General features: G+C 35.8%; 1 protein-coding gene across 2 annotated transcripts in view; it reads left to right on the top strand.

Annotated features, from left to right (window-relative positions):
* Positions 1-22,161, top strand: part of klar (klarsicht) — a 76,193-nt gene that overhangs the window by 44,281 nt on the left and 9,751 nt on the right. For both annotated transcript variants that reach the window (XM_065309107.1, XM_065309108.1), the window contains exons 7-9: positions 12,050-12,226; positions 21,281-21,385; positions 21,983-22,158. In XM_065309107.1, the coding sequence (XP_065165179.1) occupies positions 12,050-12,226; positions 21,281-21,385; positions 21,983-22,158 (458 nt within the window). The remainder of the gene's footprint in view (positions 1-12,049; positions 12,227-21,280; positions 21,386-21,982; positions 22,159-22,161) is intronic.

Raw genomic sequence — 22,161 nt, 5'->3', positions numbered from 1 at the left:
TTTATTGCTTTCGGCAAATCCGCAATAGTCGTGACTTCGCGACGAAGACGAATTTATTGAGTAATAATCTTGGCAAGACTATTAAAATAATTACAAAGGTTTGTTAAAATTACGTAAAATGCAGGAATTAATTATTGTCTAGGCGGTAATGTTGCATTTAACTATTTAATAGGTTAAAATAGTAAAAAAAAAATGAAAACAGTAATTATAACTTTAAATTTTCTGTGCTTTAAAGTGTGCGCAATATGAAGGCGCTTTTATTTATTATTATGAGTGTGATTATAATTTATTAAAATCGCTCGCGGCTCAAACTCTAGCTTAAAAATTTCAAACCACTCAAAGTCCTTCTTGAGTGTTACTTAATCATCATTACAAAACTTCACAACGTCAAAATTCAACGTAGGTTTTTCATTATTTTTTAATTCGTGTCGGAAGAATAAATTTTCACAAAAAAACTTTTTGTTTAGTAATAAATAAGTGTATATAGTAAATGTGATTGTTTCGAAATTATTGCCATTACTATTACTAGAAGGGCTACTTTCTAATTATTACTTGAATAGGAAGATTTTTTCTTTCATGGTATTGCTCTCCGCGCCGTAATGAATTCTGAAGTTCTTTGACTGGAGGCAAATTAAGATTGAGTGAACGCCCACGTTGGTAAAGTATTTACCACGCTAAGTACTTATCATACACAGCATCAAGCGTTTACGTAATGATCCACAAGAATGTTAATTGTTTTAAGGAAAAATTACCTTTACCCAAGTACGAAATATGTTAAAACGTTAAAATCTTTTATTGTTTAATTAAAGACGTCGTAATATACGTAATGGTTTGTGTTTCTGTTAATGTTTCAGCATTTCATTTGTAGTTTTAGTCACATTAACTCATTTATTCATTATAAATCTTGTTAGGGTTTTATTTCTACGTTTTATTCTCTGTATTTCCGCTCATTTTGCTAACCTGGTTTTATTTTGTTTTATATGACGTTTTTACGAGCTGCACAATGAGCTGAAATTATTCACGCATATAAAACATGCATACGACTATGCTTCGACGTTTTTGAAATGATTTGCAAACCAAATATTCTTGAGATTTATTAAATTGATAGTGTAGTTTCATTTTTTTTTATCTCCGACGCGGAGCGAAATTTGTATTGTGTGTATTTGCACTTTTGACATTTTGACATGCCACGCATATTGGATTACGAACAGGACGCAGACGTGCCACGTCCTTTTGCAACGTTTTTAAATTCATGTTTGGTGTGCGCAGCTCGCTTCTGTTTCGCTTCTTGCGATTCGACGGTACTTTCCTACCTTTCTTCTTTCTTCTCGCGAGCTTTGCGTATAAGGATGTGCAAGTAACACACAAACGCACCACGACCTTTTCCATCCGTTTTATGTGCGATTCTTGCGATGATTAAAAGTCCTGCGCTGCTGTGTTGTACGTGCTAGACGCGTAACGAACAAGATTGAATGCAGCCGACTAACAGTAATACGCTTTAATTATCCGACCGGTGAATGAATACCGAACAGAAACCGCAAGCAAGGAGAAACAATTTCGGAAAGTTCAATGAGTGATTACGGAAAATTCATTTGCGGCTAATGTGGTTTCCAAGTGTTAATTACTTTCATCTCGAGAAATTTTCTCGCGTTGAAGAAAGAAACCGGATAATGGACTCGTTAAATTGTCATCGGTTTGTTACAGTTTCCGGTGCGATGAAAATTTTCAACTTCAGATGTTTCATTCAACAACAAAAAAGTGTGGCGAAAATTTAGTAGAACATGAAACGCATTCGTCACACTCGTCACAGATCATTTTTGCAATTTCGGCCATTGAGCGCAGTCTTTATTTAATTCGCGGTGAATGTAACTGTGTAACACAGAAGCTGGCGTTTTTTGATTATTACACTGATAATCAGAACGCGTAACTGTAAAAATACGAGCAACGCTTAAAAAGTGAGTTTTATTAGGTCATAATGAGAATATTACTCTTATGCATAAAATTAAATTAGACTAGAACGTAGGTAATGAGTTACATGGCGATGAAACTAGTTTAAATTTAATTTAATTTTTAAATTTTTGATTGATCGCTGCATTGTTTCGCTTTTGAAATAAACCGAATGGCTGTACGCCCACGCGATTGCATATACAAAGCAATCGCTTGCATTGAAACTTTTAACGCAGGAGAAAAATGCAACGCAAAAGTTCGGAATGAAATGCGAAATGCAAATAAGTTTTCAACGAGTTGAGATATGCGATAGCAATTGTAATAGACAATTGTCAGACAATGATCAGATTTATTTTAAACTTGCTGGGTGTGCATGTTTCAAAGTCGGACTGCGTTTGCATTTACATTTAAATAAATGCGAAAATGGAGCAAATAGAAATCAAGAAGTCAAAGAGTTTAATTTATTAATGTGTATTAAATGCGTGTTAAGAAAAATAATCATTTTGCGTGTTTTTTTTTTATCTAATAATTACTTGTAAAATATTTAAAGTTTAATTTATTGTTTATTATCTGTTTTTGTAATTATCTTATTAATGTTTTACGGCGATATTAAAGTTGTATTTCATTATGTCGTATTATTTACGTGATAATTAAGCGACAAATACGTACAAGTTTCTCCAATTTATTCATTTTAAACGGTCGATATATCATTTCGAAGTGTCACTAATAATCTCTCAAGTCACACCTTTATTCATTTCCTACTTAATAGTCATTTTCATTTAGTTACACGATATTTATTAACTTTTGAATTTCAACTTTTTTAACACATCATTAATCTAATAAAACACATTTTGTAATTCACAACTTACAACCATATTTGGTATTTACAGCATCATGAGTGTAAATTAACATTTCGTCGAAAATTTCGAATGTTAAAGTTCTAAGCACGCCCGAAGCAAGAAGATGTATTTTTTCTAGCTGATGATTTGATGCAGGTAGAAACACATCCAACGGTTGTGGTCTGCGAGGCTTTTATCGTTGTTTTATCATATTTATCATAAACCTACACGCGCTTATGCTCACAATGTAAATGTGAAGCGCGGCGCTTATGAAGCGAATCTTGTGCTACGTGTAACTTATCATCAAGGTGCATTGTTTTAAGATTTATACACCTACAATTTCTGGACGGCGGTTGCGCATGGATTATAACTGTGTATAAACATCGGGAAGTTGACTCTGAAAGCAGAAACGCACACCCACATTGTGTTGAGAATTATAAACTTGTTTTTCGTATAGGGTTGGATTTTGTAAGATGAATTATGTCTGTTCTTGACATCAAATTTTTTCAATCGCTTGCGTGCGTGTTGATAATTTTATTTGTTCATTTTAATATCTTTTTTAATTACCTCGTCCTTGTTCCAGCGCGATAATTGTTGATGTTTTGAAAGTAATATTTGGTTGCATGCCGTTAGTTGTAAAAAAAATTTAGAACGCACCGCAACCTCATCCAATTAGATGTCTTATTTTCAGCTAATTTGCTACTCATATTTTTTGACAGCGTTAAATCTTTAATTTTTCAACATTTTAACTTGTAACTGTAAATGCGGTGATTATCTTTTCCAAGTTTTAAATCCAGATTTTCTTATTTACGCTTAATAGACGTTTCTTTGATGACCAATGTCTAAAAACATGAACACGCAAGTTGACTATGAGCCAATAGTCGAAGGACTTCCGCAAATTTAAATATAAAACTGATCAATGTCGTTTTTTTATTCAGTTTTTTTTTTGCTTGCCAAGAATTTTTTGTTGCGAAACTTTTTTACAACTCTTAATTGAAAGCCGATGAAACTTACTTTCAACCAAACATAATCAACTCGAATAAAACAAATTGGAAATTGGCAAAAGTGGCCATTCAACAACTAATAAAATATACAAAGGCTGTAAAAGTTGATGAGTTATGTTCGCGTTTAATAAATGCTGTGCAAATTTGGTCATCGAATTAAAACCAGCCTTCTGTGGTGAAACAAGCCTAACGAGCGGAAATAATTTGCGAATTTTAAATCAATTGAATATTTCTGGCGAATTACTTTAATAGCCTAACTTTCTACAATGAAACTGGTGATTAAGATCATCATATAAAAACTTATATTAACTAAAACTCATTTGATTAATCTTAATTGTATCTTAATCTTAATGGTAACTCGTTGTTTAGAGATATTAAGATGTTATTCAACAGGTCTTTAGCTGTGCTCGGATTAAGATTAGCGTCAGCATCTTTTGCTCTTAATCGCTTTGCTGAATCTCAATTTGAATTTGAGATATAACTCCAGGCGAATAAAAATTAGACTCTACGATTTTACATTCTTAAATTTATCATTTGTACTTATAGATATTTAAATTTCACATTAATGTGATTGATTGATGACCGGAAGAAGTTTTTGATTAAATTCAGGTCAAATTTTGCAAAACTATAAATTAAATGCCTATAAATATCACTGGACGAAAAATATTGTGTTTAAAATGTCTTAAAATTAAGACATCGTCAATAATGTATTTATTTTCCTCTGGATTGCATTTCATGATGTTTTATTTGGTAATGCATCGAATATGTATTACAAAACTGAATAAATCATCTGTCAATCACGTTTAGACTTGATTTATGTCGTTTTTAAGCTTTCAACTGTTTCCAACAAATGTGTTTAGTGTGTAAGCATGTCACAACATGTGAAAAACCACAAACAAACGTAACCTAATTTTTAACATATTTTACTATTGCAATAAAGTTAATTAATAATCGTTTTGTGGCGTCGAAAATTGTTGAAAATGTGGAGCGAATTGTGATATTTAGGTCTGCCACGCACTATTCTGGATCGCGCTTAAAATAACCGCGTTAAGCCCACCATGCGTGTGCGCGAGAACTTTAACTTAAGCTTATTTAAAATGTCCTGTTCCTCTTTCGCAAATATTTGCGACTATCGCGCGTCAATCTCAATGCTATGCGACGTTACGTCATGAGTTTAAATAGAACGCGACGCTCTTGTGCGTCTAAAAGACTTAAATCACCGAAATATCTTCAAATTTCTACTTCCCGAAATAACTTCGGTTTTTTTTTCTTCGCTTTTGCTAAGTAAATATTAAAACTAGGTTGTTGGTTGTTTGCATATCCTGCGCGCATGTTGTGCGAGGTCATTTTCAGGTCATCTTTCAAGTTTTCTTGGAAAAATCGTTTATGTTTCGATTTTGCACTTTAAACGATGCCATTAAGTCCATTAACGCTGCACGAAATTTATTTCCCATTTCTATTTGTTCGGTGCACACGCGCTCGTCGTCTCAGAAACGAGTTTTATGAATATTTATACCTTGTACGGTGCGCGTCGCCATCCCACACGTGCATCAGGCTTCAGAATTCAGCTTCATTCAGCCTCAAGAGAGAAGAACTGGTTTTTTAAGCCTTCTTCACTTCGCCATCGACTTGTTTGGTTATGTTTGGTTAGATTTGCAAGTGCCAATCTGCCAATAGAACCTCCTCCTCATTATCATCTATCAGCCTACTTCAATTTTCTTCGGGTGACTCATTTTCGCATTCGCACATGACCATTTGCATCTGGCTACAACACAACAAACATTACTTGTGCTGTGTTGTGCTCTAGTGGTGATTTATGCAAAGTCTAATCGCTTTCGAGATTTAATTATTCGCGAAACAAAATAGAAAGTCTCTCTCGTTATCGGCGACGCCTGCAGAGGTTGCTTCCTTCCTTCTTCTTGTCTGAACCAGAATTTGTTGGCGAAAAATTCGCGATTAAACATCTCAAATGTTAAATTGTTGCATATATGCTAACAAGACGAAAACTTTCTACTAACTGAAAATCGAAAAAATCGCGTCTCCTTTTGAAGATTAGTTCTTGATGTTGTTTGACATTTTCAGATATATTTTTAGTCGACAAATCGTTCTTTGTTTAAATGCAGGCTGTGTTTTTGTTTGAAAAACATGAAATGAAAATAGCGTGCGCTTCAAATGGAGATTTTCCTTTTACGTTGCTTGTAACGTTTCCAGTGCGTTGAGATTTGTGCAGATTCCGTAAATATTTTTTTAGGTTTTCGTTTTCTTTACTTTACTCGAATTCCACTTTTAATAGAAACTCTAGATTAATATCACGATTGTTGTCATTAAAAGGAAAATTTTATGATCTTTCGAAGTAAAAAAGTTGCTTGAAGCTTTCATTTTCTTAGATATTTCATTTTATTACATAAAATAATGGAATTCACGACATTTATTGACTCAACAATGCACAATCTATTGTAACTATTGTCAGTTATCCAGTAGCAAATGTTGAAACTTAAGCGATTGGGAATTGTTTGCGTGCTCATTGATTTTACAATTAAACTCGGCGACGTGTACACATTTTTCCTATTACAATCACAAAGACTGTTTACGTAATTGTCAAAGTCGTGCATGAATAAATTACGTCGACTTTTTAATCGCGATTCCATTCTTTATGCTCCAACATCCAATGTAAACATTTTACATAGATTTCACGCTCGGTTTTTGAGAGAAAGACATTTATTTTCCATCGAAACATTTTAAACGTACTTCTATTTGATATCTTGTAGCAGCGTAGTAGAAAATGTTGGAGAGTTGCGAGTAAAGTTTAACTAAATGTTAGATGTTATCAGTCGGCTCAAAAACGCAGCAGTGTTCTTGCTGCGTTGCAGAATATCTACGCGTATACGCGGTTTAGTTCTAAGTAAAGTATGTAAAGTATACATGGAGTATTTATGCGGCAAGAAAACGCTTCAACAAACTAATCAGTATATTGCGATTGCACGCAGCTTAAGAAATAGTCGAAAGAAGAAGATATGTGGAAGAAAATTACATTTTAAAGGGCAGTAGAGACTAAAAACTAAAATTTGCAATTAAAATTTTGTTTCTCATCATAAATATTACCAATCTTCACAGTTTTTACATAAAATACCGCGAAATTTCAATTGTTTGTTTTTATCTTTAGAAAATCTTGTTTTGAGTCTTCTCTGGACTTTAGCTATACTAAAATTATAAAATTTCTTATTGCTTCTTCTCTATATTCTGCTCTTTAAAGACTTAAAGACTAGTAGCTGTAGAACTAGTCGAATGTCGAGCGTTTCAACATTAACTACGCAATATTACGAAGGTAATAGAACAATTTACGTTTGCGCTACCTGCTTTTTACATTTTCGCTGCTATACCATGCAAATACATTCTATATTCCTACATACGTATACCGTGATGTAAACACTGATGTTAATGAACTTTTGATTTTCTTGCCGGTGTCCATGATTACCAAAGTGTTTTGCAGTGTCTAATTAAGTCTTCTTTTTTTCTAAGCACCCTGTAGATGTAAATATAATTATAATTATGTCTGTTTGGTATGCGTATGAAACTTAATTTGGTTTCAAATCTCATAATCTCATGTTACTCGGAAATTCTTCTCGAGTGCACTCGGCTTTTTGCGTTTATTTGCACACTTGATGTGATACGCACTTGGTTTATTTGTTGGTTTGATCTTGAGTGTGCATCTTCTAACGCTAATTGCAATTCACTGTCGGATTTATAATAAGAAGTTTATTTTTGCTGGAATTATGTAAACGTGAAGAGTGAGTGCATTTCAGACATTGACACTGATGGTTTCTGATATTATAGCAACATGAATCTTCAATTTCGAAATTTTTGTTTTTATTTATTTTTTCTTGCTCAGTGAACAGCTTGATGAATATCTTTTGAACTCGTGTTATGAGTTAGTTATTAGGTTGAAATGAAAAATATTACCGCATGTAATTAAAATGTACTTAGCATTCGATATGTTCAGAAATTCGTAGGCATAATTAACCGTGATTACTGCGTTCCGACGCTAACAAATTGTAAGCTCCGATGGAGAAACTGTTAATTGCTAATTGCGTCAATTCATTAGCGCTTATAACACACTCGCATTCATTTCCACCTGATTTCACACATATTTATTTGCGCGCGCGATTTTTCCTAATTGAAATTTAATTTTCGAGTTTTAATTTTTCTGGTATACTTTCATTATTATACTGTGTTGTTGAAAACAAAGAGAAAATGTTGTGTTCGACGAGAGGTTGGTCCTCTGGTCCTGCGGTCGGTCCATTGCGGTTTACATCTAACGACGTGAGTAACCTAGTCTCGAGAGGAGTATCTACGAGATGCCCCGTTAGTTTTACGTTATTTTCTGCGCTTTCCAGCGCGCTGATCGAGCGTTGATAGCCGCCGGTTCGGCATTGAACGATCGAAACGTCGATGCACGCGCGTCGATTGTGTGCACCGCGCATTTCTTGTGTGTGACTGACATTTAACATTATATTTCATTCAAAAACACTGCGAAAACTAATCATTTATGGCATTTTATCGAGTTGAACTTGTAACGTGCTCCGCCCACTTACTGCACTCCTATTGGTTGCTCTTGAGCATGCGCAGTAAAAAACAGTGGCTTTGTAGCGAAATGTTGTCGAATATTGCAATTATTTTAATACCTGTAGCATGTTCACAATTTTGATTCTAACATTATTTGATAGTCAATTATTCTGCCATCCTTGAATCCTGTTTGCGTCATGGTTTCGTTGAGCGTTTAATGATGATGACGCGCGATGATGATACCTGCCGGCAATGTTCGCGTGGTCATTGCTGATTGTTGCACGAATTACGTGAATTCCGGTGCTATTTTTAGTTGTTTAAAGATTTTCAACTTTTTTGTCGTTTTTTTCTTTGTGTGATCGTTTAGTATTGTTAGTATTTGCGTTTGTGGTATATTTTATTGTTAACGAGTTGAGTCAACTTAATCTGAATTAAATTACACACGCTGGAAACTCGAGCGCATGTGTGACTCGCGAATAATGGCGATTTAACTGCGTAACAGTGAAACGATAAAACTAGACCGAAATTTAATTAAAATAATGAGAGAGTCGCGAACAAAGTGTACGAATTTTTAGTACCGTTAGGTTTTTGGCGAAATTTGCCAAAGTTTCTAATTGAAATTCCGCTAAAATTGCGCAAACAACTAACTTTCAATTATCTTAACTTTTACTAAGCGCTTCTGACTGCACATGCGCAAGTGAATGTGCGACCAATGCACATAATGCACAGAGGCAGTGCAAAACTAATCTAGAACTAATGAAAAACTAACTTCATTTTTAATTTGGTGCGGTTTTCTTCCAATTCATTTAACTGTATGGCAAGTTTTCTGCTTTCTTTCATTTGCTATCTATACAGGGTTTATACATTTCCAGAGTAATTTTCGGCGTAATGACGAGATATATTTCTAGCATTCAGCTGCGCGTGCGTTTGTTTGTAGCAGCAGCAGCAGCGAGCGAAATTGTTTTCTAACGGAAAAACGAAATTGTTTCCTGTGCACTTAATTTCGGTGCGCCGCACGCCTCGAATTTTACGGTTTCGTTTTAAATTTAGAAAGCATACTATGTATGATATCACATAACCTCACTCGTAAACTGCAACGCGTTACTAATAGCTGTGATTACCTACGAGCAAAATGCGAGCAATAACTTGGAACGCAACAATCGCTCCGACAATAACAATATAACTTTAAATTGCTATTATTGCTATAACTATTACTTTTTTCTATATTAAATTTAACTTTGCATTTGGTTTGCGAATAATTCGCAAGAATCTCCATACGCGGACGTGTTTAGAAAGTAAAGGTTATTTAAAACCTTGCGCAGCGTTAATAGAATTATTTTTTTTATGTTTCAAACATTTACATTCAAAGCGTCTCGAGAACAAACGCTGAAAGATTTTTACGCATTGTCTTTAGCAGCGTATTTCTTCGCCCGTTTACGGCGCGTTTGCAATTTTCATTTTTCGTAATTTTGCTTGCATTACCATTGCGTTATTAACTTATTTACGATTTGCAATCGTGCAATCAAGCCTTTAGGCGAACATGATTTTATTAACTCGCGCGTCATATTTCATTATAATCTGGGTAATTATTTTAATGTTACACCGCGCATAGTAATGCGTTATCTTTTTGTCACGTCCGATTATGTTTACTGCGCTTGCGCTACTGCGTTAACACCGCAGCGACCAATGAGAACACGGAAAGTAGGCGGAGCACTTGCACATTTTTATCACATAAAATTCATTACCGTAGTGAAAATAGTGATTTTTAAGCGAATATTCGTAAAATTTTGCTTTTACACCTCGTAAAATCATCTCGACACAAACGTAAAATATAATTAACATGTTTTCATTATGATTACTAATGATTAGAGTCGAGCGCGCGCGCACGCTCGGCAATAAACCATAATAGTCGCAATAAACAAAAGTGTTTTTTCCGTAGTTATATGTGTATGTGTGTGTTGAGTGTCGGATGCAATTGCGAGGTGAAAACACAGTGCACGCTGCACAAGGATCGTAATTGACGTTTGCAATTTCGATCGCAGTTGCAATCGCAGCGGACGCGTTCGAAAGTGTAATAATTGCGTTTCACCGATTCATTTGCAAACGGCGAGACGCAGGAGTCGCGTCTTTTGCAATTGCAATTATTCTACGATCGTCTATCTTTATCACACCGTCATTCTCGGTTTCGTACCACATAAATAACTCACAAATTACAGGCCTATGCACAACACAGCACAACATTTTTGAAAAACATCTCACAAGTGGTAATAAAACGAGAAATTAAACGAAAATAAGGAAGCGATAAAAGTGTTGCGTCGAAATTATTTTGATTGACGCATTGACACATTAATTCTTCGCGCTTGTGTAACGCAACATATAATTTTATTATTATAAGTTAAGCAGGAGTTTAAAATTTTATCAAAAAGCATGCATCTCTCTTCGGTCTAGTTCAGTTTAGTTCTGCTTGTTTTGTGTCGTGCCGTTAGTTTAGTTCTAAATTTTGAACGCGGCCGTATTAGGAGATTATTCGACGCTGATTGCAGGAATTACCCGAATGCGCGCTCACATGCTCACATGTCGAAATGTTGAAAATTTTACATGCACCATAACTTGGCTTTTAATATCGCACGTCGCGCAATTTTCTTCACGCTCATCGAGCGTTAAATCGTGCTCACTTAACATTTCTCAACTTGTTTTAAGAACTAGATGTACATGAAGTACTTACTTAGCTGCCATAGCTATATTATGATCGGAATTTGTGAGGGTTATCATGCGGTCATACAATTTCATTAAAAAAGAAACTTTCTGCGCATGCGTAAGCGTCTGATGCAAGATGCAAGTGGGCGGAGCAAAATACTCAAAATAAAGCTTAATTTAATTTTTAAAAAAGCATAACAAATAAGAATATTACACTTTTATAATGAGTATGTGTACTGCGCATGCTCGTCATGCTCAGTTATAACATTGTTAACGTTTTACATTGTATATGCGTGTGAAATTCATTTTTTACATAATTTCAACATGAGTTTAAGCAGAAACAGCAGGAGAAAGAATTAGAATTTTTTTCGGTTGGAATTTCTTCTACTTAATTTTGATGCTCGTCTAAACAGTAAAAAAAATTAATAAGACTGGTCTGGTGAAGATGTTATCCGTCATCTTACATGTGAATTATGTTGTTTTCTCGTCTTTGTTACATTTTTTAACAAACATTATATCATTACAAATTGGCTAAATTCGAGTATATTATATTGTAGCAATTTTATAGAAATGATTGTTAATAATTTAAGTCATGTTAAATCATTGTTTTATGTTTTGTTTGGTTTCTATCGAGTTAAATGCGTTTTTAATACGTGACAATTTGTGATTCGTGCGTTGTTGTCGATATGCGTGTGTACGAAAAATTCTCGGTAAGCTCGTGGGCATTTCGGACATGATCGCGTTTTTCGTTTTAATTTCGTGCGGTAATTTCTTTCTCGTCGGCCTGTGCTTGTTTGGCGTGTTATTTATGTGCGTATGCTGTTTCGATTTGTCGGGTACTCTTGTTGTGTTACTCAACACGACAGCCAAACAAACGCGCCATGAATTATTAAAATACATTTTGCTGGAAATGGACTCCAATATTTACTATCAACGCTTACAACACAGCAAAAATCGAACGATCTATATAATTTTAAATGTTTTATTTGTTTCTTTCAGGTCCTACACAAAGACATCGAGAATCACGGTAAAATTGTCAATTCTATTGTGAAGCTTTGTGAGAGGACACCGAATTGTTCACTGAGTAATGTGACTGCTCTGGAACGACGCTGGCACCTTTTGTTTCTACGGTCTATGGAATGGCAGTGCTACATCGAGACGTACATTCGACGCAGGGTAAGTGTTTGTAACTACTAGGCATGCGCAATGGAATAATGGGCGGAGCAAATTGTTGTTTCACTTGCACTGTCACAATGAGTAATGATCCGTTCAGGTTTATTACGTTTGTAATGCCAACTGGTAACATTTGTAATGTTTATCATCGGTGATGAATGTTTGCGACACTGATTCACAACGTTTCAACAGTTGGCGACGGAATTGTTGATGGTTTCATTGCATCTTGCGACAATCGCGATCCTCATGACAACAAATCACGATTCTGTCATTTGCGATGCACGGAGCGTGACCAAAGTATCGACAAATATAGATACAAATCAAGGCAGAGAATCGGAAATCTGCATATTTTTGTATGTTACGTTATTGTTGATATGACGTTACATAGTTGATGGTTACTCTTGTCTAGGAATCGTGTTGGTCGTGGTCTTGTCATGGCTTGAGATTTGGGCTCATTACTTATTGATGTCACTGCATGGCCTTTGGCGTGGTCTGCTCCGAGAAGTCAGTCATCAAACTCTTCAAAAGTGCTCGTCTCGTGATGAATCGAACTGAACTGAAATGAACTTATAAAGTTTTGAGTTCAACTGCCTAGCGGCTATACTATTATCAACTTTGGTTGTTTTTTTGCGCTATCGCGCATGCGTACTACACGTTTTTCTTCGTTTCTGAAATTTTTCTCTGCAACTGGCAGTTTGATGCCAATTTGAATACGCATTGAGGAATCGTGTCCTGTCAATGCGCTCGAGATTTACAATCGATTGTTATCCACCGCGGTCTTGCTGTAATTCGCAGTTATTGCACCGTTGTACGGCTTCTCATCACACGTTTGTTTGTTGTTAACGGCCCGATAGGAGAAGTAGGCAGCCGCGGACGGGCTTCATCCGTCTCGCGTGTAATTATTTAATAATTACACGAATATTTGTGCCAATAACAAATCGACTGGCCGCGCACATATCGCATTTACCGGTAACGCGTTGAGAGTGAACACGTTCGCGGTGGTTAACGGTGCTTCTAGTTACCGCACCTTCACAGAATCTCAGCAGAAACAACGATTTGAGATGGTGGCGTGCCTCTGGAGAACGCATTGTGTGGAAAGTCTAATCTCAAGCGCGCTAATTGCATGTAGGCATAGTGTAATGCATTTTTAAGCTGATCATCCAAACTGTATTACTGCGCATGCGCGATTTTTACACAACCAATCACAGTGATCATCACATTTAAATAAAACTTTATTTTTAGATGTTTTTTGGTCATTATTTCACAATCTATCATAATTATTCCCGCTAATTTTTGGTGTGCAAGCGATACCGGTCTAAATTTCACGTAAGATATGCATCTCTTAATTAGAAAGGAACGAGTGAGTAGCCACGAACACGCGCTAGGTTTTTTTCGTGTAGCTGTTAATTTTATCCCACTTTAACGCGACCAAATCATCAAAATATTACACAATACGCACCGCTGCGATGATTATTAGGTCGACCGTTGGATTATCTCGAAATGTATCGCAAATTAAAATCTTAATCGAATTGAACCTACTTCGAGGAAATTAAATTACCGATGGATTTATTGATCCTCAACGAAACATTGTGTCAACTTTCTTTGAGGATATATTTTGCATTTTCAATTTTCAATTTGTGATTGATAATTTACAATTTGTTGCCTGTAAATTTACATATTACACGGTGCACGTTTCTCATATCTCTCGCAATATCAAAGCGCGTGCTTTGAAACTGCGAATATAATACGCAAATCGACTTGCGAGTATGCGGAATAAATTAAATAAATTAATTGTTATCGCCTGACGGACGTGCTGTCACGCCGCATGGACATCTTTGACGGTGAAACAAACGCTGGAGTTTGTGAAACGTTTAAACAAATGTTAATATGTTAAACCAAACATTTGTGCAAAACTTTTACTTTGGCGTAAAACATATTTCATTCCCACGATAATCACATTCGAATGAAATGTAAATCACGCAACAATAATTCATATTAATTGTTGCACAATTAATTAAAAAGTAAAAGTGAGTGATCTCAGGTAATAATTATTAGTAAGTGAAGCATATGACTAGATTTATGAATTGACTTATTAATATTATGTTGAAGTAGATTGGCCTTCAAGTGTTTACGTTTAGTTTTTACGCGGAATTTCTTTGTTGTGGAAATCAAAGTTCAAGTGCTCACATGCAATTCTCGATAATGACCTAAATCATCCACTTAACGAATTTAATCAACAGATAAGTTTTGGTATGTTCCGATTGACTACCGATTGATGACGTGGTTTTGCAAATAATTTTATTTTGATTTTTGCCTTCTCGTAGATTTAAAATATCTTGTTGTAACTTTGAGAACTTAATACTTTTGACAGATGCTTGACAAGTTTAATATAAATGCAAATATTTCTATTAACTTTACAACCAAATAAATGTCGAAATTTCACTTTATTTCAATAAAACAATCTGAAAAAGTATTTTTGGGTTACATTCAATTCTTTAATTAAATCAGCTTTATTTTCGTTTGTAACGTGATGACTTTGACATTGATTTGATTTTTTCTCTTTATTTCTGTAGAATTGGAAGTTAATTGAATATTCAAATCTAATCTGATATCTCTTGGCAATATCGCTTAAAAGGTATAGATACACTACTGTTAACTGTTATTTATTCATGAGATTTTATCAATCCATTCGGTGTCATTTGCCATGTCCGACAACACTCTAAAAGTGCTTCGAGTTCTCCAAAATTCCGGAAGGTCTCAACCTCTCAAGCGAAACGCATCTGATCAATAAATTACATTACATATTCATCACATTTCATGAATAACATTTCCCACTTCAATCAATAACTACCTAAAAATAATATTTTATAACTTGATTAAATCAAAAACTCAAAAATTTCACTTTCTCATGAATGCCTATAAATTTTTTACGCCATTAACCTATTTAAAAATAAAGAATAAAGCGTTGTTTGATTTATATATTGAATATGTGAAGTTCGAGTGAATAGAAAAGTGTAGAATGAACAAAAGCATGTTCGGATGTTATGAGTTCACATGTTACATGATTAAACACACCTAAACTTAAATATTACGTACGCGTATATCAAACAATCAGAAACACGCATCATCGTTGATATTCATCCAATACTCAAAAAACAGTGATTCTCGTGAATGTGAACTAACTGCTAGTTTGTGCATTGTTGAAACACGCCGACACAAATGGAATATTTTCGGGGGAAGCAAAGAGCGGCAATGCATAGGCTATAATTACGCGTAATAGAAGCTTTTTGAGGCAGGAGCTTTGAGTGTGCAGCATATTTAATGAATGTTTTTCGGTCAGCGCCATATGTTCCGTGTGTGGATGTTGATAGGAAATTAACGAAAACAACGTTTAGGAGTAGGCGAGTAGGCCAAAAACGACCACCGTGATAGACACCTTAAGAAATATAGTCAGCAGGATCAATAATTCATAAATATTGATTTAATATTTTAATTTCTTTTGTTTTACGCAACTTTTCAAACGAAAAAGTTTGATTTTTTTGTTTCTTTGTCTCTAAACATACAAAAACAGTATGAATTGTTTGATTAATGTCTCCACTGGTCATAAACATTAAATAATTATGAGCATTCGAAATTATGTAACACCTTTCTTTGATTATACGTGCCCCCTCATTCACCACTCAACTTTACCTGAACATTTGTAGATTTCTCGATACATTTGTGCCTTGTGTGTTTCATTATTTTCCATTCGTTGCGTTTGGAGTTCGCTCACCCTTCGACTTCAACATTCGACGTTTCAAGCAAGCGTTCGTTACCAATTGTTTTCATTTGTTTCCACGTCTCCCCCAGCTGTGGCAAATTCTTCCTTCGACCAACGATAAGTTAATATGTTGTGTTGCGCCAGGAACACATGTACAGAAGAGAAAAAATAATATAATTTGCTTCCGGCCTCATGTTTGCAGGAGGCCAGCGGTCGTCGCAATAATGTATTTTCTATTTTCATGCACAATGCATCGAGTACCAGTACGAGTAGGTATTTCTACTTTTGTTCCAACATTACCAGTATTTCTCTGTATGTGTGTGTGTTTGCTGAAGAGAGTTGGGCACGTGCACATAATTGCGGGATTATGATATAAAAAAACGAGGAAACGTGTGCGGGGACAACCCTCACAATAAATTTATGTATGAGTTTTTAATTTCTATTGAAGTATCACAGGAAATAATGAGCGGAAATGCCGGAAATTAAACGTAAAACGAAATATTTTACACACATTTACATAATTCACAAGAACTCGCAGATAATAGGTCTTAAAATCCGATATTTTGACAATGTGCAAAGTATATTCTTCTGCTTATTCTTCTCATATCTTACTTTGCAGGCGGTGTTTTATTTTTCTCTTTACCTGGTAGATTTTACTATGGTTCCACCTTTCGAGTTTGCTGCGTTGTATAAGTGCCATGAAGCATGAAGCGGCGTAGCAATACAATGATGGCAATAGACGTTGTCGTCGTCTGGTGGCCGTGCCCTAAAGGTGCACCTTCTTGGGTTTATTTTCAAGTTAACACCTTGCGTCTGGTGCGCACTTCGTGCACCGGTAACCGTCGGCCAATGGTCAGTGGGCGCGCACGAGCCCATCCAACTGCCTGTAAAATATTTTTGAGGTTTTTTAAACCTCGAAAGGGCATCGTTTTCTTTTTGGAGTTTTTATTCACTGTATCTACTTGGGTATAACCGTACGCAGGTATATTTAACAAGATAGTGGTTTGATTTTTTATTATTTTTATGGGGGGGTTTATTTTGTGGTAGATTTATTAAAACCAGAGGATTTAAATTTAAATAAGTCGTAAAATTGGTATAATATCTGTTTATTATGTAAAATTGTGATTTTCTTACTCAGAAATAAATTCTACTTGCAACTGTGCAAATATATTGGTGATTAGATTACTGTTTAAAACGTTATAAACATTTAAAAGTTGAGATTACTAGGAAAATCATAAAATGTACACTACTTTCTTTTAATTTTTGATCGAAAACTAACAATGATAAGGTTATGATTTTGCACAGATCGACGCAGAAATATATTCTACATTCATCTGTATAAAAATATGGTTAATCAAGCTACGGCTTAAAACGTTATAAACAATTAAAATTGTATTTTGTATACAAAATCACCAAAAACGACAGAAAATTGTCTATAACTTCCGTAAAGACATATTTATTTTCGATGTTTATATTTTATGTGAAACAGAATTTAATTCTGAATGGATCATAAAAGAAATAATTAAATTATCTCTATTAGTTTTCGAATAATTGCCAAAAAACTGTGACAATTGCAATATTCTCGTAAGAAAGCAATATTGTGACTTCAACATGTCGAAAATATCGCTGGTGAGTGATAATTTGAACAGATATCGAAATTTATCGCGTCTGATATTCGAGTTTGTGAGCCCACACGTCGATTGTTGCGCATGCCGTCCGTAGACGTGTCGGTGCGAAACTTTGCGTGCGATTTGGCTCGTCGGCCGTGGCCGACAGTGACGCGCGTTTTACCTGTGCATACACACAACCGTCGTCGTCGCGCGTTCTCGTTAGGTAGGTAGACGTAAATTTACGTCTCCACAGCTACAACGCGCGACTTCCAACTCCACTGCCGCGGTCGTGTTCAGTACGTATATCCACTTCCAAGTTCTCAACTCAACTCGTTCGTCGGTCGGGCCGTTCGGTGTGCGCTGTGTCGTCAGTTGTGAGTCAGTCAGTGCTCAGGTAAACGTGCCGTGCAGCGGGCGCGACTTTCAACAATTCACCGTGTATCTATATACGCTCAGTATTGTTTGACTTGCGGGAGTGCACTCTGTGAGTGTTGAGGGTTTATGTTGTTGGTGGTGCGCGCATTAGTGCAAATTTCCAACATGTGCGGCGCGAAAGTGGTGCGTTATCAAACGCGCTTTATTCGCCAAAATAGTGGATGAAATTTGAAATTTTCGGTTGTGTGGATACAATTCCGAGTTTTTCTTACAACATGGAGGCTTAAATTAAGCACAGGAATAAAATGATCTCAATTTGAAGTGTGAGTGCTGTTTTGCAATTAATTAATGTATCTGGATCATAAATAATTTAATTTTTGCCATTTTAAAAACCAGTTCTTTGAATTTTAAAAAAGAAAAAATTGTTGCGGTATAATTAACTAATTTTTATAAATACAACTTTTATTCTTTTTTAATTACTAACGTCAGCTGTATTGCACAGACTTTTAAGTTTTTTTTCTGTCATCGTCATCGCAAGCGATGAAAAGATGCTCTTCATGCGTGTATTCAACACGCGCTGCTTGTTTTGCTCGTTTTGCACATTTCGTCCGGTTTTTTGCTTGCGTTTAAAGACCCGCAAGTTGTGCGTGCGCTCAACAGAAGCCGCTTCTTGAATCTTCAATATCTCTTCAGCGGTATTAAATTCAAGATGAAATACGGTTAAAATATGCAAATGTATGATTTATGCCACAAAAATTACTCTAATTGAATGTCGGATGATTCAATCGATGATAATTACATCGAAAATAACTTGCGTCGACATTGGGGGACACTGTTTATGTCTCCGTTTGGCTCGCTGCCGATGATTACATGACAATAAAAAATATTCTAACAAAAGCCCGCATTGTCGACGCGGCCGAGCGCGGAAAATGCGCGCGCGCGACGTTCGGTAGTAATCATGAAATTCATGGGCATAAATTACGCCTGCGCTTCCTCGAACCGGTCGCTTCGATAAAATATACGCAGCAAGCAATCCGGCGATGATCGGGTTTTTATCAGTACGCCGATAATGCAAGTAATTTCGACTCAACTCGACGCACCCATTCATATTACACATTGTATCTTGTTGTTGCATTACGTTATTATATTATCTTTTATCTTTTTATCATAAATGATTGCATTGTGTAATTCTGGTGGGTTTGTGAGCGTTTGTCGATTAGAATTCTGTTATGTGAGGTTGTTTTTGCTTCGTTTTTTGTTTGCGTAAAATGAGGAAAACCACTATGCGCCTGGAATGCTTTTGTGTTGTTGTTGTTGTGATGTTGTTTGATGCCCGCAGAGAGTGTAAATAAGTGCACTTCCCGGAATCATAGCCATCGACATCGCCAGCTCCAAGTTCACGCACAATTAATTTTTATTTGCGTCGTGTTTTACCTCCACTTTGCTTCAAATTTTTTGCTTGTTTTTGAGTTTAGGATTTGTGGTAAATCTTACATAAACTGTTAGTTTGCGCAACAAAAACGTTTCCTAGATAAATTTCGCGTTCGCGTTTTGGTATTTAATCTTCATGCTCGTATTTCCACGTCTCGTGGAAGTTGAGTTAGTTCTTCTCGTGTTGCCTGCCACGACATTGATAATATCATGCAGTTGTGAGGAATGACTGCTTCATTACGTTCCGCTTGTCTCGCATTGCACGGTCATGAAATGATAGAATATTATATTATGATTACATTCGTTAGTTGATTAAGCGAAAAATCGTGCGCGTCTCTTACATCTTGCTTTCGCCTCTGATCGCATGCAATAAAATGTTCTTTATTTACATTGCCGAGCACGTACGTCACGTGCTGATTGTAATTGTTCGCAATTGTTCTGTACAGAAAACGGTGAACTTTCTGCATTTCATATTTCGAATGAGAAATGCGCATACAATGATAAATCGGTGAAATTTGTTGCTTTAAATGAAAATACGAGTTTTGCTGTTGCAGCCAATCAAGATATCAGGTGAAATGGCCGTGTTTAAATGGAAATTGTTGATTTTAAGACGAGTTAACCTTTCCATTCTGATCTTTTCAAGTTTGCGCTTAATCTCAATATTTAGTTTGTGTCGTGATTCACTTGTTATTGAAAATAATTCGCAATTATTTATTTCGTACCCTCGAGCATTGCACTTGTTAGAAGTAAAGCAATCATGTTTGTTTCAAAATGCTTTCTTTGTTATAATATTAGCTTAATACATCCGACCAAGTTTGTGTTTTCTTTAACTTGTTTAAAATATGAACAGGAAAAAAGGAAAACGAAAGTACCCGCAAAACGGTACGGTTCAACCGACAAATCTACACGAGAGGCTCGTCTCTTGTCTTGTCTCGTGGTCTTTCGTCGGGATTAGAAAGTGTATTAAAACGCGTGTCAAAGCGATCGAATATGTTTCGTGTTTTGTATGCGCTTATGCGATGCAATTACCAATTTTCCACGCTGGTTACATGTCGTTCAAAAACCGCCGAAGCTGCCAGCATGTTTTTTTTTTCTTCGTTCATTTCTAGCGAGCGCGGTTTTGACGTCGTCGCTCGTCGCGGACTGTTGGATAGAAAAATTGATATTTTACATTCGGAATTTCGAAAATGAACACTTCGTTTTCAATTTCATTCAGCGCACATCAACGTAACAATGTGGGTTTTAAACAGAAATAGATTTTCGATGCGGCAATACGTCCATGACACGAAATTGAAAGAACTATAGTTCATTCATTCATTGATTCTTTTTGTTACAGAAAAAACATTGATATAATTAGAATTCCAATTTCAATTGTCGACAAAGAAAGTTTTCCTTTTTTTAAGTTTAACCTTCACATGCGTACAACTAAATTAACTTCACATCTAAAAATGTGATTTATATGTAATCCTATTAATATTCGTGTTAAATTTTTGAAACGCGTGTGAAAATGTTCAAATTTTATGTTTATCGTTAATCCCATGTTACTTTCTACATTTTTTCTTCTTGTCGTGTACTTTGCATAACGTGAGCAAATAGTAGTACGCTTTAAAAGTTTCACTATAGACCAGAGAGCCCAGTGAAACGCGTCGAAGTCTCTTTGAATAGCTGATTAATTGCCAATTAAACAAAAAGTTTAATTATGATTTAGCGATATTGAATGTATTGAGCGGTTGTTGAGGCCTACGTGCGCGCGTGAGCATGTCGAAACGCTAATTAATTTGTTACATAAAACATAAATATTGTTTATAAAGCGAGAGGCTTGTAATTTGTCGATTGTCTTTTGTGACTGGTTAATTATTTATTGTATTTTCGTTGTTTTAGAGCGCCGTGTTGCTGTCAGACAGTGATTCCGACGAGGGGCCAGTGAAGAAGCAGCCACGATTAACCAACAACGATGCGCAGGACGAAACATTGACTTCTGAAAAGGTAAATACATCAAAATTGATTTTTAACGGCTTTCGCCTGCTTGTCTCTGCGTTTTTGTTTGATGAATTCATTATTTTGACGAGTTTCGTAAATGTAAGGGCGTTTGAGGCGGTTTGTTGATGGATTGGTACCTTTTTGTTCGTGACACCTGCAAATTAGTCGTCAGAATCATTTTATTTTTCTATCGTACCAGTCTTCTTTTGCGCGTCTTTTTCGTTTACCGACCTCTAATAATCTAATCTACCGCGCATTCCGTGCGTGTTCGACGTTTTACGTTCCATTTCGGGGGCGAATAGAATAGAAACCGAGCAGTGGAATAATGAAACGTTGTTCCTTTTAGTCTAGTGTGTTGATATCGATGTCGGCCGGTCGAAAAAAGGTCATAATCATTGCGCGCGCTGGCGCACGATGTTATTTATAGGAATCAATAAAATTTTAGCTTATCAATACTGTATTATCACGGGTTCCATCGCGCACCTCATTGTAATATATTTTGTCGGTTGCTGATTGGTGATTGTGTTTTATCGGAGCGATTTCACCTTTATTTGTTTATTTTTCGCGCTTGAATTATTGCATTATGTGCCTTATAAATTGCAGAATGATCATGATATTGACGCCATCGACGGCCGCTGCAAACTGGACGACGAACTAAGCTTAAACCACGGAAACGCAATCATGAACGCTCTACAAAACGGAAACAACTACGTCGAGTGCGACTCTACCACCGCCATCGTTGTGCCAAGAACCAAGAAAAGTTCACAACAATTAGCCAAGTA

The sequence above is a fragment of the Atheta coriaria genome, unplaced genomic scaffold, assembly GCF_025399875.1.
Source record: "Atheta coriaria isolate IRGN ID8LTWV9N9 unplaced genomic scaffold, Caltech_Dcor_3.1 hic_scaffold_8_pilon, whole genome shotgun sequence".
Classification (NCBI taxonomy): Eukaryota; Metazoa; Arthropoda; class Insecta; order Coleoptera; family Staphylinidae; genus Dalotia; species Dalotia coriaria.
Note: the sequence above shows the minus strand (reverse complement) of the source record. Positions and strands in the feature narration are given on the sequence as shown.